Source organism: Mauremys reevesii, linkage group 4 (genome assembly GCF_016161935.1).
Source record: "Mauremys reevesii isolate NIE-2019 linkage group 4, ASM1616193v1, whole genome shotgun sequence".
NCBI classification, from domain to species: Eukaryota; Metazoa; Chordata; order Testudines; family Geoemydidae; genus Mauremys; species Mauremys reevesii.
The window spans coordinates 112,849,499-112,877,309 of NC_052626.1; the positions used below are offsets into that span (position 1 = coordinate 112,849,499).

At 47.9% G+C, this 27,811-nt stretch overlaps 1 protein-coding gene across 7 annotated transcripts; it reads left to right on the plus strand.

Annotated features, from left to right (window-relative positions):
• Nucleotides 1–847: 847 nt before the first annotated feature.
• On the plus strand, nt 848–26,987 carry LOC120404214 (synaptotagmin-B-like). 7 transcript variants are annotated; one of them, XM_039536317.1, is made up of 8 exons: nt 848–939; nt 5,429–5,531; nt 8,370–8,547; nt 10,774–10,889; nt 12,899–13,291; nt 17,111–17,230; nt 24,053–24,164; nt 25,335–26,987. In XM_039536317.1, exons 1-8 carry the CDS (start codon nt 935–937, stop codon nt 25,646–25,648), a joined length of 1,341 nt encoding a protein of 446 aa, XP_039392251.1. In that variant the 5' UTR covers nt 848–934; the 3' UTR covers nt 25,649–26,987. The 7 variants fall into 7 exon arrangements, with proteins under 7 accessions (XP_039392251.1, XP_039392252.1, XP_039392253.1 ...); XM_039536318.1 differs by having other exon boundaries at nt 24,053–24,279; nt 25,335–25,544; XM_039536319.1 differs by having other exon boundaries at nt 24,053–24,267; nt 25,335–25,544.
• Nucleotides 26,988–27,811: the final 824 nt, after the last annotated feature.

The following is a 27,811-nucleotide window of genomic DNA, read 5'->3' on the forward strand; positions in this document are numbered from 1 at the left end:
AACAACGATCTGGCACAATTCATGGCTATTGTGTGTGTGGAACATAATGAGCCAAAGAGGAGGTTGATCTGATGTGATACTGCAGAAATTAAGATGCACAGAGTTTAAAGGTGGAATAATTGGGTGGGGGAGGGGAATAGCCTTGAGGAGAAAGTTGCGCCATCTTTTAGAGTTACCCAACAATCTGGTATTGGAACAGTAGCATTTGGCTATTGTATACTCTCCGGCCCTTGTTCTTCCATTCTTAATTTTAATAGACAGGATTCTCCCTGCCCTAGAGTCAATGGGTGCATCAGCTTCTGCTACAAACATGTCAGCCTGGTAATCAGTATATAGCCATGCAGTAACGATCGTTATACAGTAAGTAAAGGCTAAAGGAGTAAGGAACTGATAGCACACAAGCAAGAGACCCATAGGCCTAGACCTATCAGAATAACTGAAGCAGGTAGCGTAAGGCCAATTAGCTGAGTAGGAGTAATTGCTCAATAAGTCAGAAAACTAACAATGACCTTAAGTCACAAGATGGCACAAGGCTTTATTTATTGTTCTGTAATAATCACAAGTGTTGCAAACAGCTGATAGTCGATAGCATCTTGGGATATTTTAGTTAGGACATCAGCAGACATCTGACCACAAGGATGCCATTGTAAATAATTGATGTATATGCTAATGAGCTTGAGGTAAAAGGATTAATAACTTGTGGGGGAAGGGCACCCCAGCATTAGTAGGGCGAGGAACTACAAATAAGGAAAAGGGGCTGAAACCTTTCCTGAATATGCATTAGTTATAGCAGTGTCAGTCTAATGCATTATAAAAGTTGTATCCCAGCCTATGTGCCTTGAGAGACAGTGCTTGGGAGCTGTCAGGCTGGTGACCGATGGTGATGCTGGTGAGGGGGCAGATATAGCTAACACTTCGCCTTGTTTTGGAGGGGATGATGTAAGTATATGGATGCTCAGCTCAGTCTGTATTGTCTCTATGTGCCTTGTGGAGTTAGAGTGTTTGTGACTTTGCTAACTGTATTAATACAACGATTATAAACAAAGTGTGAGTGTGGCAGCTGTGCTCCACGAGGCTCAGGAAGCCTGACGATACTGGGCCTGATCTTGAGACAAGAACTGACCAAAATACAGTGTGTTAATTGGGGAAACCAAACTAATAACCTAATCAATAACTAATCAATAGATCAGGCAACAGCCTGCAGGATAAAGCCAGGGTTAGAAGTGCACTGGTACAGCACTTCGGCAGTTTTTCCAAATCTTTGCTCCCCAAGTGTGAACAGAGGGGAAAAGTGGAATGGACAAGGTCCCTGCAGTGCAGATTATCAGTTTCACTTCTCTGTGCTGCTCAGGCATGGAGCTTTTTTAGTCTATGGCCTTTTCCAGACTAGAAGGTTGTACTGTTGTTAACTTTCACAGCATAGTTAAAGTGGTACAACGCCTCCCTCTCCCGTGGATGCAGTTGTACTGATATAAATGGTCTTATACCAGTAGAGCTCATTTCCCCTGACTTCCATGGGAATAGCTGTACAGTTTTCTAGTGAGGACAAGGCCTTAGGCTCAGCTCCACATAGGAGTTGATTTAACTATTGAAATATATAATCACACCCCTAGCTGAAGTAGTTATACCAGTATAACTGTGTGCAGAGCAGGCCTCGCCGGAGTCTGGGAAGGGGAGCATGGCAGCAGGAAGGAGGGCAGAATGTCAGAAACATGGGAGTGAGGGAAAATCTGGGACGGCTGGGGTGCCACCACTTCTTTTTCCCTGGCTACATTGGCCAGTTGATCTTGCGTAGATTTAAGGTGGGTGGGAGGAACAGACTGACGCTTGGGCTTGGTCAACACTTAAAACTTAGGTTGATATAGCTACATCAGGCAGGGATGTGAAAAACCACAATCCTTAGGGCTTGTCTACACTACCCGCCGGATCGGCGGGCAGCAATCGATCCAGTGGGGGTCGATTTATTGCATCAACAGCTGAGCGCTGTCCCGTTGACTTTGGTACTTCACCAGAATGAGAAGTGCAAGCAGAGTCAATGGGAGAGCACCAGCTGTTGACTTACCGCAGCAAAGACACCACAGTAAGTAGATCTAAGTACGTCGACTTCAACTTCACTATTTACGTAGCTGAAGTTGTGTATCTTAGATCGACCCCACGCGGTAGTGTAGACAACCCCTAAGTGACAAAGGTAGGCCAGCCTAACCCCCAGGTTCGACAAAGCTAGGTTGAGGGAAGAATGCTCCCACTCAGGGAGGTGGTGGTCCTACACTGATGGAAAAAAATCCTTTCCCTTGGTGTAGGCTGTGTCTACACTACAGGATTATGCAGACATAATTATACCAGTATAGTTTCCATAGTGTAGACACAGCTTAAATTGAGACAATCTCAGTTACTTCAGGAAGTTCCACCACATGCACAAGCATGCATGCATGTACACACTGGAAAGAGTTTTCACTACTTATGGGCAGAACTGAAAGGGGAGGCCAAATTATGAATCTCATGGTGACATGTACTTGCCTCTGGCCCTTTCCATCAAAAGCATTGGCCCCTTCCAGACAAGGACTATTATATGAATGAATCCAGTGATCCTGGCACAAGTCTTGGCTGCAGTAACATGCAGGATACACATGATCAGTCCAGCTAGTCAATAAGTGGGAGATGGGGGACTCTTACAGCTCCTCTAATGTCTGATGCCAACTGGCAGATGCAGCCAGTGTTGGACCAGGCACTGGGGCAGCTTCAAGACCCATTATAAATATCCTGTGTAATAGAGAACCAAATGGCTGCAGGTCGTGCATCCACTATCACAAGGGACTGATGCAAATGATCTAGAAATATCCCTTTATATTAGCCATTTTCCTAAATCACTGGTAAACTTTTCATGTCCAAACTGCATGACACACTGGGACTCAGAAAATGGCTTAGAACTCTGCACATAACTGGAGCACTCTGAGCATCTCTCAGGAGTGTCACACCCATAGTGACACTACTCTGATGGCTTCATTAAATCTTATGTATTCATTTTCCTGTGTTCCACAGCTGCAATGAGACATTCAGTTCAGTGCCTGATTACACATCACAGGTGATCAAAGACCCCCCTATCTTTGGGCTCAGAACCATTCCCTGTGACATGCTGTCATTGTCTAGAAAAAAATGCTGCCTGACGTGACTTAGAAGTGTTGCTTAATTAATTAAGCTCCCCATTTATGAGTAAGGGCAAGTCTACACCATGAAATTAAGTTGACCTAAGTTACATTGATGTACAGCCACCACAGTAATTGAATCGTTTTTGCATGTCCACACTACGCGCCTTGTGCTGGTGGCGCATGTCCTCGCCAGAAGCGCTTGCACCCATTTAACTGCCAGCGTGGGGCATTGTGGGATGGTTTTGGAAAGGCAACAACAGTCAGTGTAAGCATTGTAGTGTCTACACTGACAGAAGTTGATGTAGTTAGGTCAACACAAAGTGCTACGCCTCTTGCAGAGGTGGAGTTATTAAGTTGGTGTAGGGGGTGTTACATCAGTGGGAGTTACATTTTAGTGTAGACTCTTACGGAGTTAAGTCCTCGTAAGCTGTCTTACATCAACCTAACTTTGTAGTGTAGACCAGGGCTAAGACAGCAACTTTCTTATTAAGGGCCTTAACTGAAAATCAAGCACTGAGGCTGCACTTGGGGGTATTTAAAATATAAAGCACTGAAGATTTTTCTTCTGAGCATGCCCCACAAAGAAAGAGGAGGCAGTCCTGGTCATGCATTATTCAGTCATGGAACTGCTATGTACTGCAAGGCAGACTCCCTTACTTCCACACTGTACTCTACAAAACTAAAGCCACTTTAGACATGCCACAAGCAAGCTTGTTTTGGGGCTGCAGCTTCTAAATACAGTGTCATAAGCAAACCCCCACATGAAGCATGGCAGCAAGCTGGATGACAGGTAGATATGCTCTCAAAATAATGGCTACATGATCTACAACAACAATGCAATCAACAATAAGGGGACAGATTCAGCTTATGAATGCAATAGGGGCTGCAGTAGGCTCTGAGGTTGGAAAGCTTGGCAACATAAAGGGGTCATGAGTTCCTCTTGGCCAGGGGTTTAGCAGAGCCCTGAGCCATGTTGGTTGGAGAGGGGTTCTCTCAGAGAAATGGACCCACAGTTTAGGAGCTCAGCAGGGACCAAGAGTACAAATGCATGAGAGAAGGGGACAGTTTCCCTCTAATTTTTCCCCCCATCCACCATCATGGTTCCACCCACATATACTTAACACAACACAGCCCACTTCTAGAGAGGAAAACCTGAAGGAGAGTCGTTCCCACAATTCCCATCTGGCATAACAGCCCCTTGGGGTTGGTCACTTACAGCAGCCCTGAGGCCACTCTAGTTTCTGCCAGGGGCCTGAACTGGCCATTGGCAACCACAGGGAAGCATGAAGGTGTCTCTGATGCAATTGACAATCTAGCCCCAGGTGTTCAACTCAGGTGAGTGAGAAAAATCAGATGTGCTAGTGAATGCACAAGAGCCTTCCTAGTTACTGTCTGTTTTTATGGCGGATTCTGTCCCTTGCTCGTATGGAATGTTTTCCCTGGCAGAGATTGCTCTTGTTTTGGCAGATTTAATTTTTTTTTTGTCCAAGTGCAGCGTTGCTGGGAACACCTGTTTCCAGAGAAAATGCTCCTTTAATGCAGAGCAAAAGTGAAGCCTTTATTCCTTGTTCTCTCTCCTCTCAGTCCTGTCACCTCCCTGGGGCAGGGGCACGTGGGGATTTCTCTTCCCCCCCAAAAAAACCCAACAAGGAGTCCAGTGGCACCTTAAAGGCTAACAGATTTATTAGGGCATAAGCTTTCGTGAGTAAAAAACCCACTTTTTTACCCATGAAAGCTTATGCCCTAATAAATCTGTTAGTCTTTAAGGTGCCAGCAGACTCCTCATTGTTTTGGTGGATACAGACTAACACAGCTACCCCTCTGATACTTGGTGATCTTTTTCCCAGCACTTCAGTTTCACCATTTATTTCCCCCTGAGTTCAAATGAGCAGCAGGTGCTTGTCTGACTCCCACCATCAGTCTGAAAGGTGATTCCTCTTTCCTTGCACCCTGGTGATTGCTGCACATTTCCCTCAGCCAATTTGCAAAGGTGCTAGCACCACTAGACCTATTCTCAGTGTCCAGCAGCTCCCGCCTTAACACTGAAGGCCAGATTTTCGGAAGAGTTTAGTGCATGCAGAGCCCTGGAAAAGTCTGGCCACCTATTCAAACACTTAAGTAGGAGCTATGCTCTTCCAAACCTCCAGCCCTATGTGTTTTGCCTGAGCTAATTAAAAGGAGATCTGTCTATATTTTCATCTGTACAACCCGTCCTGAATTGGCTGCGTCAATATCAGATGTTTTATTTTCTTGCTGAACGAGGCAGGAACTTGTTTTTCTAGTACAGGATGCCAATCCCGCATTGTACTGGAAGTTCTGCCGACAGCGTGCACACAGGCTCACAGAGGGACCCTGAGACGCTGCTTTCCAGCAGCTTGTGTGAAGGTAGGATTTTTGTTTTAAGTGAGACACCAATAAGGTTAGGTTAGGGGGAAATTTAGGAACAGAAACGCTTCTTTTTGGGAGTCAAGTAACATCTGCAGCTTGTGGGTGCTTGTGCCACTATAAACGTGTTGTTCCTTGCAGGCTGCCCATCCCCTCCTGGTGCTACCTGCCCCAAGGCTGCACTCTTTTGGATGTAACCTTATTTTAGGATGGGTAGAGGAATGGGAAGAAGAGAAAGAGGCTGAGATTAGTGTTCTTCTTTCCGCTGACAGCATGTGCGTGTGGGATGTTTTTGGTGTTGTACAATTTGTTATTCAAGAGATCACCTGCCAATGTACAGCAGCAGAAGAGAGGCAGAGTGATCTAGTGGTGAGGGACTGGGTCGAGACTCATGAGACCTGGATTCTAGTCACAGCTCTGTCACCCAGCTGCTGTGTAACCTTGAGCAAGTCACCTCACTTTCCTAACCTATGCTTTTTCCTGCCTGTTTAGCTAGTTAAGCTCTTTGGGGCAAGGATTCGCTCTCATTATGTGTTTGTACAGTGCGTAGCACGGGGTGGGGGCGCGGGCGTGAGGGGTGGCATAATCACAACTAAGGCCTCTAATGTAAAGAACAGGAGCAACACTGACAAAGGGACACAATTTGATTTTTTTAAATGGATCTGGTTTCCTGAGTGGGCCTGCTATTGAAGGCAGATTTTTTTTTTTTTAGACACAAGGTCCATATTAAGAGCTAAGCTGTGTCTGACATCAAGTTAGTTGACAGGTTTTCTAAAGCAACGCACTCCTCCTTCCCCTCGGGCACCCACCTACAATGTAGACAAGTCTTCAGTGGCCACAGTGTGCAGCGCACCACTACCCCCATCCCTGCTGGGCTCTGTGGAAACAGGCCCTGGAGGGGGAGAAGCCCAGTTTAATCTGAATAAGGCTTGCTTGCAAGTGATTTTCAGATGGAATGTTCTGCCTCTGCTGAACGATCATTGACACCAATGGGGCTGCAGGGGGTCACTGGAGGCAGAATTTGGTCTGTAGTTTGTACCTGCTGCACTAGGTGGCTGGCTGTGTACCATGACCTGGCAGGGAAAGCCACCTCCACTCAGTTAGCATTTCATTCCTTAGGATATTTTCTCCTCTGAATGAATAACCCAAATACATCAGTGATCTTAGAGCCTTTGTCCCTGGAGCAGGCTCTGAAACTATAAAGGAGACTTGGGATCTGATCCAAAGCTCACTGAAGTCAATAGAGTTTGGTGTTTCAAATGCCCTTTCAGATAAATGTCTTTCCACTCTGAAACCTGTCAGTCTTTTCAGTCAGTTGAAATCAGAGCTGAGCACTAGCAGCAGCGCCACCTCTGGCTGGTACAAGGTAACTTAGGAAAGTGCTAGCCCATCTCCCTCTTCTCCGTCTTCTCCTCTGATCTCCAGTGCCCTCACTGCTCACCCTGAGTGGTGTGTGAATGCGTCCTGGGCTAGGATTTGTAAGAGAGCAGGGGTAGATCATTTCTCCTGTCAGAGTATTTCCAACTGAGAATAGCATGGTTCAGCTGGGAGGATAACATTAGGGCATCCCCAGCTCATGGCATTTCATAAGAAGTCACCTGAGTGTCAATGTTGGATTCAAGTGGAAAAGTCTTATCCAGAAGAATTGTTTCTCTCCTCTTGTTTCTTTCCTCCTCTCTTCAACAAGTCTTTAATTTCAGCTGCCTTCCTCTTTTCTAAAGTCATTCAGGTGCCATAAGCCCTGATATTTCAGGCTCCCTGTTAGCGGGTGAGCTTCATGCATATGCAGGGGTCACACCTCCTTTACAAGACTGCTTTGTACCTACGCCAGTTCCAATTTGCAGAACTACACCACTTCCATCAGAGTCACTATGGCTGCTTGTGAGTTAGGCAGACGACTGAACAGAAGTTTGAGGTTGGGCTGATGAGCTGACAAAGAGAGTTTGGTGGGCAGGTGGGGTTATACCTAAATCCCCAAACCAATGAGAAGGTTCATGGAATGTCACTGCTGGCTGACTGGAGCCCTGTCTACACCATGTATCCAGGGGCGGCTCTAGCCATTTCGCCGCCCCAAGAACGGCGGCACGCCGCGGGGGGCGCTTTGCCGGTCGCCGGTCCCATGGCTCCGGTGGACCTCCCACAGGCATGCCTGCGGATGCTCCACCGAAGCCGCGGGACCAGCGGACCTTCCACAGGCACGCCTGTGGGAGGTCCACTGGAGCCGCCTGCCACCCTCCCGGCGACCGGCAGAGCACCCCCCGCGGTATGCCGCCCCAAGCACGCGCTTGGCGTGCTGGGGTCTGGAGCCGCCCCTGCATGTATCAACAGTGGAGCTGAAATGGTGGTAGCAGTGGTGGGAAACCATAGGAAAAAGACCCCAGCGTAGACAACAGCCCATTTCTAGATGTAGGAATTACGTGCATTGAGGAGGCTTTTGTATTGAAAGAGGAGAGAACATTTGGCTGAAGTTTCATTTGGGCTTTGTTTACACTGTGGAACTAGGCAGCAGGTTCCTGGAACAGCTGTTATCCAAAGCTGGGAGCTGTTTTTTTGGCTGCTGCTGAAGGTTGATATGCTGATAAAGATGGGGTAAATTGTACTCTTCCTTTCAAGGGCAAGTGATTTAAGTAGCCAAAACCAGAAACCAATATAACCCCTTGCCAACCATGGCGCTACTCTGGAAAGTGTGGGGCTATAAACCAGCTCCTTGTCTCCTGCTCGTCACAATTCCCTTGTACTGGACCCCATCCTCCCCCCGGGACAGCTGATCTAGCGCCTCAATGGAAGGCCTGTGGACAGCTCCACGGGCAGCACTGATTCCTTCCTCCTCTCTTACAGGTCGGGGAGATGACACAAGAGAACTCCATTCTGCTTCACTCGCAGAGTTTACAGCTGCCCTTTCCTGACACCTGGAAGTATGGGATTTTGGCATTAGCCATCCTCCTGGGTTTGGTGGCTCTAACCATTTTAACCTGCCAAATGTGCCAGTGCCAGAAACTGAGAAAACTTGGGAGAAGTAAGTACCAGGCGACAGTACACACCAGCCACCAAAAGTCTCTGTGTCTGTGCTACTTCACCCTTAACAAAGGACCTTCACACGGGAGCAAACTGAAGGACCGAGCACTAATGTGCCAAGACAGACGTTCTTATCCTTCAGACTGCAAGCTCTTCAGGGCAGGGACTATCTCTGCCTATGAGTTTGTACTGTGGAAGCTTTTGGGTGCTCCCACAATGTGCACATACAAGGGCTTCCTGCCTCCCAGCCCGTTTCCTCTTCTTGATTCCATAGTGAGGCTGTAGTGCAGAATTCACAAAATGTATTCCTTGCCAAAGGGTGACAGGAGAAGGGCTCTATTCCAGCTTACCTGGAGCTCTTTACATCAAGCCAGACATGCCAAAGGAAGGAACAAAGTCGGAGTTTTATCAATCACGTCTGCACTTACTGAGCTCCCAAAGTCTTATCTCAGGATCAGTGTAGTGGCACAAAGACAGCTGCATAAAGCAACAGGGAATCAGCTCCCTGCTCAGCTCTATCTTCCCTGCAGGCTGCAAAGAAGCACAAGGGCTGGGATTAATGCCCTCCTGGAGGACTCTCCCTCTTTTATGGGCATGAAGATAAGCAAATCTGCGAGCCCTGCTGGCCCTTTTTGACGTGTATTTAAAATGTAATTGACGCCACGTGATGGGGGCTAGGGCATTTCTGTACCGGAGCCAAATTTGGGATTTCAATCTCTGCCAAGAGCATTTGCCATTTAGATGGTGGGGAGTGGATAAGAAATGCCACTTAAAATGTTTCCTAGGGCAGTTTGAACAACTTCCTGCTTTAGAACAATTTCCTGCTTTAGAACAACTCCGTATGGGGAGACAGGGCAGGGTTAAGTGGGAGTGAGGGGCAGTGCTGCCCCCCTCCTCTACTACAAGCAGAAGGAGAGCTCCCCGTACTCCCCTTGGCTTGGGGGAGCACCTCACCTCCTCCCCTGGTGCAGAGAGAGAGCTCCCCGCCACTCCCGCTTCAATCTACTTTAACCCCTGGGACAAGGTTACATGCTAGAACTGAGTTTTCCATAAGACTCCCAAAGTGCAGCAGCTTATTCTGAGTGTCCCTTTGCGATCTTGATCCTGTTGACCCCAGGCAGCACAAAAGTAATCACCCTCTTGCAGCAGCAAAGCTCTATGTTTATTAACTTGCCTAATCCCCCTCCGAGAAGGGCAGCGGAACCTGATTCCTTCTGTTAATACAAAGTAACCTCTATGTGTGAGACGAGAAAGGAGGGTTAGGCAACTTCTCCTTATTGAACACGTGTTGCTTACTGGTTCTTCCCCTTACAATGGCTCATTGCACCCGGAAACTCCAGAGCACACAGGATGTACCATCACTCCAGCCAGCAACTGCTTAGATTTCACCTGCCCAGAGACATTAGCAAAACTTCCTCCCACATCCCACCTGTTACAGCTTGAATCAGCCCATTTGTCATCTCACCCCCAGAGAGATACTGGTCTTAGGGCCACTTCCTCATTGCCAAGCCTGACACTTCTAACTTTCTATTCACCCCAGTCTCATCAATCCTAGTGTGCTTGGATCATTTTTTTCAAGCAAAGAAACAATATTCTCTCTTTCACATATGCCCTTTCTTCCCCCTTCCTTCCCTACCCCTGACAAGTTCAGACACTGACCTGAAATGTTAAGATAATCACGGAGTTTGATTTCCCCTGTGTGGGATTATCAAATCTTGAGCTTTATGTGAGTCTATCTTCCCAGAATTCTCTGATTTTCACTTTTGTCCTAAATGGGTAGCAAGCCACCCCATGAAGTTTGGGATATATGATGTTCTGTACCAGCTGCTGAGACCTCTGACCAATACCTCGACTATGGCAGTGATCCATACTGGATCCATCAGAGGAAAGGAATCTCCCCAGTAATGGGCCTTGCTAACTGCAGTGTTGTACCTGGAGGGGAAGAGAAGGTGACGGTGAACTCCTGTCCCATTCCTGCAACAACTCAAAATCCTGGCCAGGCTCTTAAAGCAACTAGTGATTTTGAGTGGCTTGATTTTCAGGTGTCCAGTTTGAAGGGTCTGATTTTCAGAGGGCAGGTCCTTGGCACTTCTGAAACGCCAGCTCTTTGAAAGGCATCTCAGATTAGGCATCCAAAAATCACCTTTGAAAAACCCTGGCCCCTGGCTTTATATTTACAGATGTCATCTCCAGGCTGCTGCACTAATTTTTGCTGTTGTTCCCACAGAGAAGAAATACCTTAGTGAAGCCTGTAAGGACACAAAGGTGGAGAATGGCATCCTGGGGGATAAACTGCGACCAGCTCTCCTTGACATTGCTAAGCAGAGCCTTCCTGATGTCAAGGCAAGTGTGCTAACCCCAGGGCACCTGCAGAAGGTCAAAGGTGTTTTTCTGATTACAAAACAAAAGGGTCAGAACTGAGAAGTGGTTGACCAATATCCAAAAGGCAAAATACTCTACATCATAAGGGGGCTTCTCTTCTGCTAAGATAAATGGGAAGGAAGCAGATGCTGAAGGAAATCCCATGTTTCCCAGGCTTGGCTAATCAACAGCACAATTATAGAAGTGACTGGGACACAGTAAAGGGAGATTTCTAATCCCAGTTAGAGTTGAGCATGGTGTGACTAGTGCTGTGGAAAGATTCTTCACAATCTTCCAGGGTACTTCCATCTTCCTGACTCCAGCATCCCATGTTAATCAAACCCTGAGCCTCTCTCAAGTGCAAAAAACAAATGGAGTTCAATTACATTAGGCCTGTGATGATGGGGAGAAAAAATCCTATAGGTACGTGGGGCTGACACCACTAAAGTAATTTCCCTTATGATCTAATCCAGATTTGAATCTAGTTTGAACCTAGGAATAAAAAGCCAAGGCATTAAACTACTGCAACATCAAGTTTCTCTTTTCACTGGCCCCATTCAATCACATTATTCTCTCAGGGATTGCAATCTACACTATACAATGATGCTGTACTTGAGTAATTACTCCCCACCATACTCAGCCTCCGAGAGAGGAGTATTGCTGGAGAATCTACATACTTCTGGGAGCCCAATTCAGCTTGGATCTCTCCTCTGTGAAGCTGTCTGGGGGTGTCAGCAGCTCCAACTGGAAATGGCATGACACCCACTTTTAGCAACGAGCCCTGGAGAAGAACCCTTTCCTCCATTTCCTAGAGCTTTCAGAATTGCAGGTGGGCATGAGAGAGTCAGAGGCTAGGAGAGAGGTAAGATACAGAAGGAGCAATATCTGGGGAGCATAAAGGAAAACTTCCTCCTGTTTGATTACAATCTTGATTTCTGTTTCCTGTTTGTCTCTCTGCCTCTTATTCCCTCCTCTGAGAGGCCTTTGTTCTTACCTGAACACTTGCTAATCTCCCCCTTCTCATTTCTTTCTGATTCCCTCTCCACTCATGTAGTACCCTCTCTGCTTACCACAGCAGATGCCATTTCTGCCATGGCCCAAAGTGAACCTGAATTGCTGTGGTTCATGGTGAGCTTGTGGAGATTCCCAGCCAGCTAGGCCTGTCTGGGAGAGGAGTAACAGCAAAGCTCTCAGACACACAAGCAGACCAAGTCTTCAACTGGCATAAATGGGCATAGCTCCACTGCAGTGTGGGAATGCTGCGCCCAGCAGTATGAAAGGGAAACCAGAAGAGCTACAGTATTTACCTGCTAGATGAGAGTGAGGTGCTGCCAGCAAACAAAATTGCCCCTTTAGGACAGCAGCTGCTTTCCCCAGGCAAATGTAAAGGGCCCAGCCCCAGAGAGAAAGGCCTACTAGGAAAAAATGCCTGTAAGAGGGCAGCAAGAGTTGATAGGGATTAGGAAGTTAGTAAGAGAGGTGCTGCTAGTGGTGTTTTCACTACTGTATCTAAGGGCTCATGCTCTAGTCTATGTTCTGTTCCCCTCCCTCTGTGTCCTTTGTAATGATTTTCAGAGGCAACAAAGACTTCTGAACTGAAGTCAATGGAGCTATCCTGGTTTCTAACCCAAAGAGATATAAACCACTTTCCTCACGTCTTGCTTGCCTAACCACATCCAACACATACAAAGCCCCTCAGCACACATTTGGCTTGTCTACACTTGGAAGTTAATTTGCATTAAGGTAGGGTATGAATTTAAAATGCAGTAACTATTCCTGAATCACTTCATCTCTTAATCCAGAATAAGGGCGTCCACACATGAAGTGATTCAGGAATAGCCATCCCAGAATCACTCCATGTGCTGACAAGCCCAAAAGGGCAGATCATCACTAGGTATAAACAGGTCTTCAGTTTCAGTGACTGGAGGAAGAAAATAGATGTCTGTCTTGGCCTGTTTACATTGTTAAAGAGACAGTCTCTCTTGCTCCAGATCCAGACGCTCCAGGAGGAACTGGACAAGCTGGGTACCTGCCTTTCCCGCTCCTGTACCAGCAGCAAGAACCTGGAGAGTGTGGGCAGCAACGCAGACTTCCTGGAGAGCTCCCGGGGCAGGCTGAGATTCTCCCTCTTCTACCACAGGGAGCGACTTGAGCTGCTCTTGACGGTCATTGCAGTGACAGGCCTGCCTAGCCGAGGGAGCGCTGACTCTGCTGTTCGGGTCCGGCTGCTGAGGCAGGTCCCATCTCACATCTCTGGCCTTCAGTGCATGGTCCGTGAGTGGCAAACCCAGGTGGTGAAGAACTGCAGGAAACCTGCTTTTGGGGACCAGTTTGTCTGCTCCCTGCAGGAGGCCGAGCTGGAGAAGAGCACTGTGAAGCTGGAGGTGGGGCTGGCTCATTCTGTGTTACCTTTGTCAGGTGCTGGTTAAAGAGGCTCAGCTAACGGCCCTGGAAAATGAGGCCTTTTCGATACCCACAGAAAAGGTGCATCATGGGAAAATTCCCTAATGCTGTCCCCTCCAGGTGTCTTGCTCTCTTCACCTTTGAAAGGGGAAGAGGTGATTCATTCTCCAGGCCCATCCACTCCATAGCCTCTCTGAGACTAACAGGGTCTCACTGTGTGGCCAGTTAGGGTTCCAGGCTCATTGTGACATGAATGGTACTGTGGCACAAACTCCCTTCACACAGGCCAGGTGGTAAAGGCTGGCGTCCCCTAGACAAATCAGCATTTGAAATGCTCAAACAGCAGTTCCTTGGCATTTTATTTCTGGGGCTTGAGGGGAGTGGTAGTATCTAAGTCAGCAAGATTTGATGGCTCTGATGCAGGACTGGCTGTGATCATTAGGTAGCATCACTAGCTTTGCCTCTCTCTCAATCCTTGGACACAAGGGCTCTCTGGGGAAATCCATTTCCACTCTTGGTCCATCAACAGCTTATGGAACAATGGTTCCTCCCTCTGGATAATTGGGGTAAACACATGGCCCTGTAGTGAATCAGTTGCCTACCTGGGAGGTGCTGAGGAATAATAGCTAGGATGAAGTGGAGCTAGTGGCATTGAGTGGGTGAGAGGAAGGGTAAGATGAAAGTATCACATTCCTTCAAGAGAAATCAGACATGGTTTATGGTCTCCCAGGACAACTTTGAATGTAGGGCAAGTAGGCAGCTGCCTGGGGCACTGCATCTGAGGGTAATGAGGGGACAGCTGTGGTCACTCACCCGCAGGCCAGCTCTTCTCCATCGGCATCATTTCTGCTCATCCACGTCTCACTCCAAAGGAGTGTCCTTTCTGTTCCTTCATAGTCATGTGCAGCAGCAGGTGCCTTTGAGTCAGCATCCTTCATTTTGGGTTCTGCAGCACCTCTTTTTAAGCATCACTGCAGGCAAGACAAAGGCTTCTGCAGAACAGTTGGGTACCCAGGCCACCCACCACACACATAAATGAGGAGAATTCCTTCTGGATGGGAAAAAATGATACAGGTAGCAGTAAGGACTGGAGCAGGGAGTGAGTGACTGACTTTTGGAGAGGCATATTCTAAACAGGGCACCAATATCTCTTGAGCTGTACTCTGACCTCCATACATAAACAGAACATATGGCTCTTGTCCAAAGAGGAGAGCTAAGCAGATCTAGCAAGTTTTATTTCCTACTGCTTTTCCTTAAAGTGCTCCCAGCCCTTACCCTGATCAAAAGCCCCTCTGAGTTATCCACAGCTTTTATTAACAGGAAGGAAGACGCCCCCCAACCAGGGAGCAGAAGCAATACCATGTGACTTGGTGCCCAACCATTCAAACATTACATCATCACACAACAAACAATTTGAAAGTGTTCCACAGACTGGGGTGTGTTAATACAGAACATTTGCTGAGCAAATGGGAGCAAGGAAGTCAGTGGTAAAAAACAGAGGTAGGTGCACAGATTACAGTAGAACCTCAGAGTTACAAACACCTTGGGAATGGAGGTTGTTCGTAACTCTGAACAAAACATGATGGTTTTTCTTTCAAAAGTTTACAACTGAACATTGACTTAATACAGCTTTGAAATTTTACTATGCAGAAGAAATGCTGCTCTCTTTATTTTTTTAGTTTACATTTAACACAGTACTGTAGTTGCGTCTTTTATTTATTTATTTATTTTGGTTTCTGCTGATGCCGGATTGTGTACTTCCAGTTCCAAATGAGGTGTGTGGTTGACTGGTCCGTTTGTAACTCTGGTGTTCATAATTCTGAGGTTCTACTGTATTTCCAACCAGAGACAAGAACTCGACTCTTGAATCAGTTGCTCACTAAGTGTGATCTGCACAGCTCTTCCACCCAGTAACCCGAGACACCACAAAGAAAGGGCTCCAAACCTAAGCCTTTATGTATATTAATAGGGATTTTTTTTTTGTTTTTTCTCCTCTGCTACGAGAGCTTACAGGGACAGGGAGCACTATCTGTTCCAATACAGTTCAGCTCTCAAGACAGGAGTTGATGAGGAAGTCCCCTAGATGTAAGGGTTAGCAGCTGTATCAGGTGCTTTCTGTTTTCTGACTCAGCTGGTCAGTTTTTCATGGCATTGAGGAAGCAGCCCCAGAATGTGTTTCATATTTATGCATATTTTTATGTGATTATGGTTTTATTTTACTTTTCCTCTATTGGAAAGTAGGCTGATTCCTTTGTTTCCATTCTCTCACTGATATGTTGTTAAATCAGCATATTGCTACTCCTCCCGCCCCCAGAATATAGTGATATTATGGCAATGAGTTCCACAGACTATCATTGAGACCAAGAGCTTAGAAGGATACACAAGCTTCTGGAAACCTATATGGATCACAAGAAAATCCAGATTTGCAGTAATATGGATTGAAAACCTACAACCACCACCACCATCAGGAGTTACAGAAAGGATGCAAACCCTCCTGCTTCAGGGCACAAGTCAACTTCTAATTAGAGTTTGGAAGAAATTTTCCCTGGTAGCAGGTTATCTCATAACTGCCTCCTGCAGCATTTCTTGCACCTTGCCTGTAGCAGCCAGTATTGGCCACTCTCAAAGACAGGGTACTGAACTGGATGGTCTGCAGGTCTGATCCAATACAGCAATTCCCATGTGTCGCTGCACACCTGCTATGTCTTGGCAATGCTCCAGGTGGCTCAATACTCCAAAGCTTCTCTACTATTTAGCCCTCAATTTCCCCATCTAATTACATTTACTCTTATTCACTGTCATTGAAGGTCCCATATGTAAAAGTACCTAGCAAGTGTATGAAAGGAAATGCAGCAAGCAGCTAACCAAATAACCATGACCAGAATGGCTCGACCAGCCACGAACAGGCCCCGTGCTAGGGCAACAGTGAACTACAAAGAGGAGAGGATGAGGCCATGCGGCGAGAGTAAAAGATGGAAGGAGACAAAACTGGTGTACAGAGAGGAAAAAAAGAAATCCGCAGGGCAAGCTCCTCAGCCGTGTTAGAACATCTTTGCACAGCTCCTGTATGTCTCTATAATGTACTGGATATTGAGCTGTTGGATCTGAGCACTTCCAGAAAGGGAAAACAATGAATTTTCTCTCTCCCAGTAGGAAGCATTCTGAAAGTTTTTGTTTTTAACAACAGGAAGATACCAGAGTGCAAAGCTGTTCTGAAACCCATGTGAACAGCCACCAGAGGGTTCTCTTGACATGTGTGGGGGGATTGTAAAGAGAGAGATGTTGGGCTGCTTCAGCAGACACCTGGGGCCAGCCTGGCAGAGAGCAGCCCCAGGATGCATGGGTAGCATAAACCTTCGCACAGCCCATCTTGAGCTGTGCGGGGCGCTCCTGAGTGCTATTTACACTGCAGATGAAATAACTGTGAAGGAGAAGCCGATGGAAGGAAGTGACAGAGTGGTGGGGAGTGAGAAGAGAAGAGAGCTTGAAGGAGCCTGTTCAGGTGACAGGGGAAGGGAAGGATCCAAGTTTTATTTGCTGGGGATGTGCCTCCCTTGTTCTCATTTCAGCCCAATATTGACCCCTTCAAACCTGGTGCCTGGCAGGTAGGATTTAGACAGCTGCCCCGAGAACGTGATGCAGGGACCTGGAGCATAGGCCTTGTGTGTGGAAAAACAAAGGCCAAGTTTGAGACCTGGCCTAAGCAGACGTAATTCCAGTTGGCTTCAGGGGATGTGGTACTGCATAGCCCTGCTCCTGTGTCCCCTGTGGGGGGGATGCTGATTCTTTCTGTCCCATAGGTTAAACATTACAACAAGTATTCCAGACACACCATGCTGGGGGAAGTGAGGGTCACCCTCAGCAAACTAAAGGCCTCTCAACGTATGGAGTTCTGCGAGGAGCTACAGAAGACTACAAAGGTAATGGTTCCCGTGTCACCTCCCGCAATGTAACTACGTCATGATTGCACTGAATGGATGTCTCCAGGGAGAGGGATAAAGAGCCTTTGACTTTCTTCAGGCAGTAACCTGCAGTCCCTGCCTTCCATCAGCATGGGACAGACCATGGAAAATGAGCGAGTGGCCTCATTACAGACCTACTTTGTGCTCCACATGCTTGCCAGCTAGGCTCTGCAGAGAGGCAGCGGCATTTGGAAGCATGGAGTCTGGACTGTTCTCCCAGGGTATGTCTACAGTGCAATTAAACACACGTGGCTGGCCCGTGTCAGCTGACTCAGGGTCACGGGGCTCTTTACTTGCGGTGTAGATGTTTGGGCTTGGGCTGGAGCCAAATTCTGGGACCCTCCCTCCTCTTAGGGTCTCAGAACCAGGGCTCCAGCCTAAGCCCAAATGCCTACACTGCAAGCCCGAGGCACCTGACCTAGACCAGCCGCAGGTGTTTAATTACAGTGTGGACATACCCTCAGAGATGAACTGCTCAGGTCAGGCTTGAGGCCCATTGGTGGGCAGCACGAAGAGGCTCATACTGCTGCTGCCAGTGGCATACCTGCTCCTGGATTAATGCAGGACTTAAGTCAATCAGGAAGCTTTTACCTGCCCTAAAATAGCACGTACTTGTTTGTGTAGTGGGAAGGTGCAAAATGAGAACACATCTTATATTCTAGGTTCCATTTATAAAGGTTAATAAATGGTTAGCTTAGCTAATGGTTATAAACAGGTTACAGTCTAGCTGGTTATAAGCAACCCCGAGTCCAACAACTCAAATAATTAACAATTTATTAAAATGTCAATGCTTTATAAACAGAGCTTTAATATAAAGTGTTACTCAAAATGCCCCTTTTATGGAAGTCAGGCCCCTTTAACTTCCCTTGTTCTCAGGTATTGCAGCATGGGTGTATCAACTGCAAAGGCCATAGTTTGGCACTAGAGGAACATAATGCAGTATCAGCTTCCCTCTGCACAGGCAGCAATAACTACGGACACACTTTGTTGTAACAGGAACCACACTGTGTTGGCTTGCGCTGCCCCCAAGGACAAGGAATGAATGAAAGTGCCTTTCTTAGATAGTTTATTGCCACAAGAACTGTTCATTTAACTGTTGCATAAAGATTTGATACTGTTAAGTTATAGCCAAAATTACGTGAAATCAATATGAATTTGACAGGGTTCAAACCCATTGTAGAGCCAGACTCCCAGATTAATGCAAAACAGCTGTTTAGAAGCTCTCAGGGTTATGAGACTGGGCCGCCTCCTTGTCAATAAGCAAGGAAAACCATTACACCTACCAGTTAGAAAAGAGAGAGGCCACCAGCTGCACTGAAAAGAGAGATGCTGACAGCCGCAAAAAGGGCTTTAAGGGCTGCAGCTGCTTGCCTCTAGCAAATTTAAAGAGCCATCCCCTGAAGGGCATGCTGGGGAAAAAAATCTTATACAAGGGCAAACCTGTACCAAGGAGAACGGGTAGGGACCAGGAAGTTGCCAAGGGAGATGCTGCTGTTTTCACCACCATAACTCAGAGGTCATCTCCATATTCTGTCCCCCTCCACATTACTGATTTTCAGAGAAGACAAAGGTCTTGTATACACGTTTTTGTGGAGCACTGTTGCATTAACACCTTGACAGCTTGTCATGGAGCGCTGAGGGCTGGCACTTGAGCCAGCACTCTGGTCACTATTTGTTCTAAATAGGTTCCCTTAGAGAAGGTCTAATTGGACAGAGGACTACCTGGATTACCAGGCCAGAGTGAGGCTGGTGAACCAGTTAGCTCATTAACAGGGAAGCTGTAAAAAAAGGCACAGGAAGGCATGCTGGGGGAGGAGAGGAAGCCTGGTTAAAAGGAGTCTGCTGAATAGAGACACCATCTCCCCTCCTTTTTGGAGAAGGGGTTAGAAAGTTGAGATAAGTAGGAGGATGTAGAGACACAGGTAGGTGTTGACGGAGGGATTAAAACACTGTAAATAAGCCAGGAGGTCTGAGTGGGTCTGTGTTCATTGAAGAGGCTGGAATATGCCACGTTGCCGCATCATACAGCTCCAGTGCTAGCAGTGGTGGGGGCACTGCTGTAGCCTGGGCATTGGTATCTAGGTGTGCCCTGACTAGGGGTAGATGATGCTGTGGTAAGAATGCCACTAACCAGTTTACACCGCCACTGCTAGCACGGATGGAGCTGCACCATTCCTAGCATGGATGGCTTCTCAGAAACCACAGGGTGGCACAGCCTGATGGAGAGAGGAGTGAATATACAAGCAGAAGTAGGGCTCCGGGATAGGAATTTGAAAAGTGCCTTAGGAGCACAAGCTCTATTGACTTTCGATGGGACTTGTGCTCCTAAATCACTTGGGCACTTTTCACAATCCCACTCTAAATTTACTGGGCCAAGCCCTCTGTTATACAAATGAAACCCCATTAACTTCAGTGGCACTATGTGCCACGGTACCTGAGAGGAAAGATTTCCTCACTTGGCCCAATTCACCATTCCCCTTACCTTGTGTAGTGAAGTAATTGAACCTGTGCAGAGTAGGTGTGGTCTCATTGGCTAGCATTTTACATCCTCTTTGCACTGGCCAATCAAAGTTCAGGGGAACAGTGAATTAGGCCAACTGTTTTCATAAGAGACCAAAATAATTCTCTTGCTAACTTATCATGCACATGGACATACCGTCAGCTGAAGGACTACCATTTTGGTGGCAGCAGCTGTTTTCAACCTCTTTAGAGTCCTTCCCAATCAACCAGTATCCTTGTACTCTGATAAAATTCAGCTTAATATTCCAGGGTTTGGAGAAGGGGAATGGTGATAGCAGATACCTCCTGCCTTGTTAGGATAACAGCACTGATTCCACAATTACAATACACCTCTACCCCGATATAACGCGACCCGATATAACACAAATTCGGATATAGAGCGGGAAAGCAGTGCTCCAAGGGGGCAGGGCTGCGCACTCCGGTGGATCAAAGCAAGTTCAATATAATGTGGTTTCACCTATAACACAGTAAGATTTTTTTGGCTCCCCAGGACAGCGTTATATCGAGGTAGAGGTGTACAAGGATAATCAATCTGTAGGGTCCTGTGCACCCAGCAGAGGGTACTGCTGTTCTGTGGAATGGACTGTACAATTGATAATTGCAATTGATCATCACACAAACATCACCTAACTTCTTTCCATTTTTTATGAGATCAAGAGTTCGATAAAGGTAACTGTCTTGACATAACATACTTAACTTTTTATATGTGATTCGTTTTAGTCCCTTCTGACACCTTCTGATAAAAATTTTTAGTACTATACAAAAAAAAACAAAAACAAAAAAACCCAAAACAATGGATTTTAAATGGATTGAAAACTAGTTAACTGACAGACAACAGAAAGTAATTGTCAATGAAGAACTGTCCTCCAGTAGGGGAGTTTCTAGTTCTTCAGGGATCTATTATTGGCCCAATGCTATCCAATCTCTATCTATGAGCTTGAAGAAAATATAAAATCATTATGGGTAAAATTTGCAGATGGCACGCAAATTTGGGTAGTAGTAAAAAATGAAGACAGGTCAGTTATACAGACTAAGCTGGATTGCTTGGTGAAGTGGGCTTGTTTCAACAACATGCATTCTAACACAGCCATGTGTCTAGGACCAATGAATGCAGGTCACTCTTACAAGTTGGAGGACTATGCCACTGGAATGCAAAGAACTTAGGGGCCTTGGTAGATAACCAGGTGAACAGGAGCCCTGGTGCAATGCTCTAGCTAAGAGAGAGAACAAGACCTTTGGATGTATAAGAAGGGAATATCAAGGAGGAGCAGAAAGGCTGCATTACCTCTGTATATGGCATTAGTGAGCTCATTACTGGAATACTGTGTCCTGTTCTGGTATTCACACTTCAAAGAGATGTTGAAAACTGGAAACGAGTCAGAAAAGAGCTACAAAGATGATTTGAGGTCTGGAAAGCATGCCTTACGAGAGCCTAAAGAAGCTCGGTTTATTTAGTTTATCCAAGCAAAGGTTAAGAGGTGACTTGGTCACAATCTACAAGTATCTACATGGGAAAGAGATTTCTCATAAGAGGCTCTTTAATCTGGCAAAAATGCAAAATGAGATCCAATGCTTGGAAGCTGAAGCCAGACCAATTCAAACTAGAAATAAAGGGGAATTTTTAAATAGTGAGGCTTTTCATTGAAACAACCTAGGAATGTTGTGGAGTCTCCATCACTTGAAATCTTTAAATCAAGACAGAATGTTTGTCTAAAAGATAGTTATAGCCATGGGTGGCAGGTGTCTAAGGCTGAGCCTCCCCAAACAGCCCTGCATGGCCCTGCTAACTCTCTGCCACCCCTGCTTCCTGGTGCTGTACTGCGGGCGGCTCTTCGCCTGTGGCCAGGGCCCTGGGCTGGGGCTAATGGGGGCCAGCCTGCAGCCAGGGACTCTGCCAAGAGCTCTGGGGCTTGGGGGAGAGGCTGCGCTGCCTTCTCAGTGCTCTGGAGCTGGGGGTGCTGGGGCAGCCTGGGCGGGATGGGGGGCCTGGCGGCTGCAGCATGTGTGTGCGCGCATGAGCGTTCTGGGCTCTGGTGGGAGGAATGGGACCTAGGGCAGAAGGGGCAGGCTGGGCGCTAGTCTCCCTGAGCCTGGGGTTCACCCGCCGCCCATGGTTATAGCTCAAACAAGTTCTGGGCTTGATGCAGAAATTACTGAGTGAGGTTCTTTGGCCTGTGTTATGCAGAAGGTCAGACTAGATTATTAAAATGGTACCTTGTGGACTTAAAACCTAGGACTCTAGGGCCTGGGGGGGGGGGGGTCTAATCCTGAAATGAGTCACAAGAGAGTTTGGATTTCTCTCCCCATTCATCCACATCACAGAACCATCTCCTGACATAGTGCAATTAACGGTCTCCACCCAAGAAAGGTCTGGGAATGGCATCTTTGCACCAGGCTGGTAAAGGCCTTCCAAAGGGGGGTGGGGGAGGAAAGGAGAGACCATGGCCCCATGATCATGAGGGTGGAACTCAGGGGCCAGCTGGCTCTCAGGAAATCTCCAGGTAAAGACAGACAGACTCACTCTCCTATTATAAGTGTCGAGTCCTGTGGCGCTAATTCTGTGCACTGCCCCTTGCACCCTGTGTGAGGTGAGTGTGAAATGTGTCCTTGTCAGACCAGTGGTGACTCAGTGAGTTACACACATGCAGGTCTTTGATGCCACATGGCAGGACTCCCCATTACTCAGCTCCCCTCCTCAGGGCATGGGAGGCAGCTACAGACTTTTCACATTGCAGTTGTTATGGGAATACTGCTGGGGCATGTTCACTTCAGTCCTTTTCCATGCCTCCGGGGGTGGGGGCTGATCTTCACACCCAGTCCCCGTGTGTCAGGTGGATTGGGGAAGGGAGGTTCTGCTGTTTCCTTTGCTGGCACCTGCAGTGCATGGTGGAGCATGCCTCAGCAGAGCCAGCTGCAGGGACCCTCCAGGGACCAGAGAGGAGCTGAGAAGCCTGTCTCTGTGTAAGCTTTAGAGATGGGCCTCTCATTAAACAGGCTGAGGGGAGTGTTAACATAAATTGGCCGGCTGGGGAGATTTCCTGGTAGCCCTGTGAGTGAGTTTGACCCCGATGACTGGAAGCAGGCCTGCCGACCGCAATTCCGGGCCCTAGGGGGGTGTGGAGCCTGGGGCAGAAGTGACGAATTCATCACTTCTGGGACTGACCAGTCATCAGGGCCGGCTTTAGGGTGATTCACCTGATTCCCCCGAATCGGGCCCTGTGCCCCTAAGAGGGCTCCACAATGTCCATAAGGACCCTCCGCTGACGTGCCGCCGAAGGCACCGGCAGCCAATTGAGCTGCCGCCGAAGTCCTGCCGTTGTCTTCGGCGGTAGCTCTTTCGAATCGGGCCCCACAGTGCCTAAAGCCGGCCCTGCCCGTCACTTCTGGGACCGACAACGCTGACCAATTTAACCGGCGGCTCACAGGGCCCCCTGAAGTGCGGGGCCTGGAGCAGTTGCCCCAATTCGCCATACCCTAGGGACGGCTCTGCCCAGGGCAGAACAGTCAATGGGTCCCCTAGGAAGGTCCGCCTGACATTTGAGCGGTGCTGTGCCTCCGCTGGCTGGTGCCCAGCAAGCTGCCGGCTGCGCTGTTGGACGTGCTCTTCCAGCATGGCCAAGGCTTTCACATGCCCAGCCGGCTGCCACCGGTACCACCCCGCATGCACTTAGGAGCCTTGTGGCCCACCCAGGCGATTTAAAAGGGCTGCCGGGCTTGTAAATCGCCCGGGCCCCTGGGCAATTTCCCCCTTACACAGACCGCTCCCCCATTGGCAGGCCGGACTGGAAGTGCAGGGGAGCTTTCAGGTAAGGATTGGGTGAGGGTTGGCAGTGCTGGGAGAGGGACACATTTTGTACAACGTCTGCTCATGCTCCACCTGGCTTCAGTGCTATTAGTCCCTGGGTCAGTGCTATTAGTCCCTGGGTCAGGCTTCAGTGCTATTAGTCCCTGGGTCAGGTTCAGTGCTATTAGTCCCTGGCTTCAGTGCTATTAGTCCAGTTACACCACTGTAAAGAGGAGTCATTCGCTGCTTAAAGGCTCACTCCAGATTTACATGGGTTTAACTCAGACTGTAAATAGCCTCCCTCGCTTTTCAGAGCAATTAAATACCTCCCCACGTTTAGCTTTTCCTCCCTCGGAAAGTAGTCAGAGGGCGGCAGGCCACGATGCTGTTCTCAGCAGGGGCAGCTGAGTAGTGCGTGTACTGGAGGATGGAGTCAGGGATGGCTATTCACAACACTGCCCACTATCCTTTCACAGGACCTTGTTGGAGAAGTCCTTGTGTCGCTGAAGTGTCTCCCCATCTCTCAGAAGATAGAAATTGGGCTGCTCAAAGTCAAAACTGCCTCCGTGTGCAGCAGTCCAGAGAAGAGTAAAGGCATTTATTTCAGCTACTGTCTGTGGTTGCCTGAGGTTCTGTATCTCTCCAGCTTGCTCTGTCTGCGGCCTCTCTTCTTTCCCAGGGGAAGGATAGGGTATGAGAGAGAGTGCGTACTTGATCTCCCCTTCTGCTGGCCGATTACAGACCAGTGGTAGGGGAATGTTTGCCAAAACCCCACTGAACACTCCTGCACTGGCTCAGAGCCACTGCTGAAGCCCGGACCCCCAGCACCGGGTGGGGCAGAATGCCATTGAGAATTAAAGCACAAGACCGATAATGGAAGAACCCAAACACAAAGACCCAGCACAGGGACTTCCACTACTGGTACTTGAGTGACTCTTCCCTAGCAGGGCAGCCTCCTCCCAAACACAGACACACACACACACATATATATATTGTGTTAATCCATTTCCGAGACAACACAAAGATGCAAAGGGGCAGAGCAGAGAACCTGGCCCTTGTACCTGCCATAAAGCCAGATGAGTCAGGCTCCTGAGGAGTCCCTCAGTATGGAGGAATCCCCAGGTAGCATACAATTGACATCCCACCCCTCCCCCATGTGTGTGTGGGGGAGTTGATGGAGAGATGTGACCATAGTGTTGCGGTGCTCATGTAGTTCAGCTGTGGGGGCAGTGGCGCAATGGTACGGTACCCCTCAGGAAGCTGATGCCCATGGCAACTACTCTGCTTGCCCACCCATAGAACCAGCCCTGCCACCAACACCCTTAGACTTTCTACTTGGAAGGGACCTGACTCTCCAGTGCCTTCTCTCCTTTTCCAGCCAGGCTTTGGTGTAGTAGGACCTGGGTTTAGTGTAACCATCCCCTTGCCAGTAAGGGAAAATTCTCTTCTGATACCTATGCACCATTCTCATGGACTTCAGCAGGCATCTCACACACATTCAAGGGCAGAATCTGGCACTAAGTATATACCTTGTGAAACTGTCGTGGTTCACCAACACATAAGTGCATGGATCACAGGACCAAATTCTGATCTATGGTTAATAGTACAGCCCTCCTTCTGCACCACTGAAGTCAGTGGGAGCTTTGCCCACCAAAAGGGTGCAGGATCAAGTCCATAGAGCAGTAACGTCAGGACTGAGGGATGCTCACAATGTCCTGTATCCTCATTTTTCCCCCTCTTGCTCTCTCCCTGCCCCAGATGTGTATGCGAGAATAGACATCTCCTGCAATCTCCACAAACAGAAGCATCAGAAATCCAGCCCCAGGGCCCGAACCTCAGTCATCATCTTCAACGAGACTTTCCTCTTCCATCTTGCTGAGCCTGTTGCTGGGGCCTGCACAGTCCTGGTCTCCGTTTATGAAATGAGCTCCAGGGCCAGAGGCAGCAGCAGGCAGCTCATTGGACAGGCTGTCCTGGGGAAAAGGAGCCCCAGCGAAGCCAATGACCACTGGGCCCTCATGATGCAGTCTGTCCAGCAGCCTGTGGCCAAGTGGCATCCTCTGCTACTTTAGAAGGAGGATTTTGCACCACTTCCATGATGTAGAAACTGGCCAGATTTTCTCCATGGCATCAGTCCCAACAACGTTCAAAGTGGGTACCTTCCAGAGATGGATAATAGCCTGAAGTTCCTGGTTAGAACAACACAAACTGAAGTAACTGCTAGTTGTGACAAAAGTTGCTGATACATTCAATTCCCTCCCTTGCTGCTGCTGGGAGGGAGAGCGACTCTCCATCCCTGCCAAGTCCATTGTGATCTGATTAACAATACTATTGCCGCAGCACCGAGAGGCTGCAACTGAGACCAGGGTGGTCCCACTGCACTAGGTGCTATGTACACACACACACACACACACACACACACACACACACACACACACACACACACACACACACACACACACACACACACACACACACACACACACACACACACAGAGAACAACTCTGCCCTGATGCGTTTACAATCTGAACAGACAAGGGAAGCAATGGGTGGGAGGAAAGGAGTATTATCCCCATTTGACAGATGGGGAATTGAGGCACAGAGATTAAGTGACATATCCAAGGATACATAGGGACTCTGTGACAGAGCAGGAATTTGAACCCAACATCTCCTGAGTCCCAGTCCAGTTCCTCGAGCATCCTTCCTCTCCTTCCCCTTTCTTTGCCTGAGAGAGTCCCAGATGTGGCACTTTCCCAGTTTTGGGATCTCTCACATGGGAAGCACCTGGGCTTATTTGAGTGAAGGTGCCCAGGCCTTGCTACCACTGCCTCCCTTCACTCACACGCACATAGAGTGCCTTTGGGGATGGATGAATACAAGACCTCGGCATCCCAGGCTGTCAGTCAGGCACTTTCCTTCAGCAATACCCCCATGTTAAAAAACAAACATGCTTTGTGTAAATGCAGACCCCTCTCACCTGCTGAAGAGCAATGAAACAGCCCAGACCTTGGAAACGAGAGCAGAGCCTGCTGAAGTAGGAGCTACCTGCACACTATGGCCTTGCTGCCATCTCAGGAAAGGTCTGGGCCCTGTGGCCACCACCACAGCTGGAGAATTGCCAGCTGCTAAATTTGGATGAATGGTTGTGGTCCATCTCCAGCAAGTAAGTGTGTGTGTGTGTTCAGGGCTCTCCTGAAGTGGCTAGGAGGCATGGTGGTGCATCTAAAGCTCATTAATTCTTGTAAACTGTTTTCTTCCCAGGATATCACCATTGCCCTGCACCGCATGTTGTGGTGGACAGTGGCCACTGCTCTGAGACTTCAGGCTTCTGCTTTGTTTAGTCTCCCAGCAGACAGCACCCCCTGGTGGAGGCATGGCAGCATAACCTCACCTTGTATGGCTGTCCCGTATCCAGTATCTGACAGTGGCCAGCACCAGCTATTTCAGTGGAAGCTGTAAGAACCCTGCAGTGAGCAGATGTGGGAGAATCTGACCTCCCACATTAGGTCTCACCTGGATCTCTATCAGTTAGAGAATGGTTTAAGCCCTGATGCATGAGGCTCTGTAGCCTTTCCAAAATTTGTCATCATTAATTATAAGAATTCTGGATATTCTTGATACCCATAAACATGTCTTGTCCCTTTTTGAATCTTGGTATGTTCTTGGCCTCAGTGATGTCCTGTGGCAGTGAGTTCCACAGTGTTGTGAAAAAAGTATTTCACTTTATTGGTTTTGAATTTCTTACCTTTTAATTTCATTGCATGTCCTCTGGTTCATGTATGAACAGACAGGGAGAACAGAAGCTCCAAATCGATCTTCTCTGTCTCATTAATTATTTTATACACTTTTATCATGTCCCCTCTTACTCATCCCTTCCTAAAGTGAACAATCCCACTCCTCAATCTCTCTCCATAGGACAGTCTTTCCAGGCTCTTCATTGAACCTTCTCTAGTTCTGCACCATCCTTTTGTGATGGTATGACCAGTACTCCACCTGGTATCCAGACACCATTGCTTTATATGAAGGCATTAGAATATTCTCTGTATTATTCACCATCCCATTCCTTATACTGCCTAACAAATTTCATTTGCCATCATGCTGCTCATTCTCCTCGTTTGGTTAGGTCCCTCTGAAGTTCCTCTTGATCCTCTCTGGTCTGACTAGCAAATGTTGCTACCCCACTACTCACCCCCTCCCGCCTTTCCAGATCATTAAATACACCAAAACACAGGAC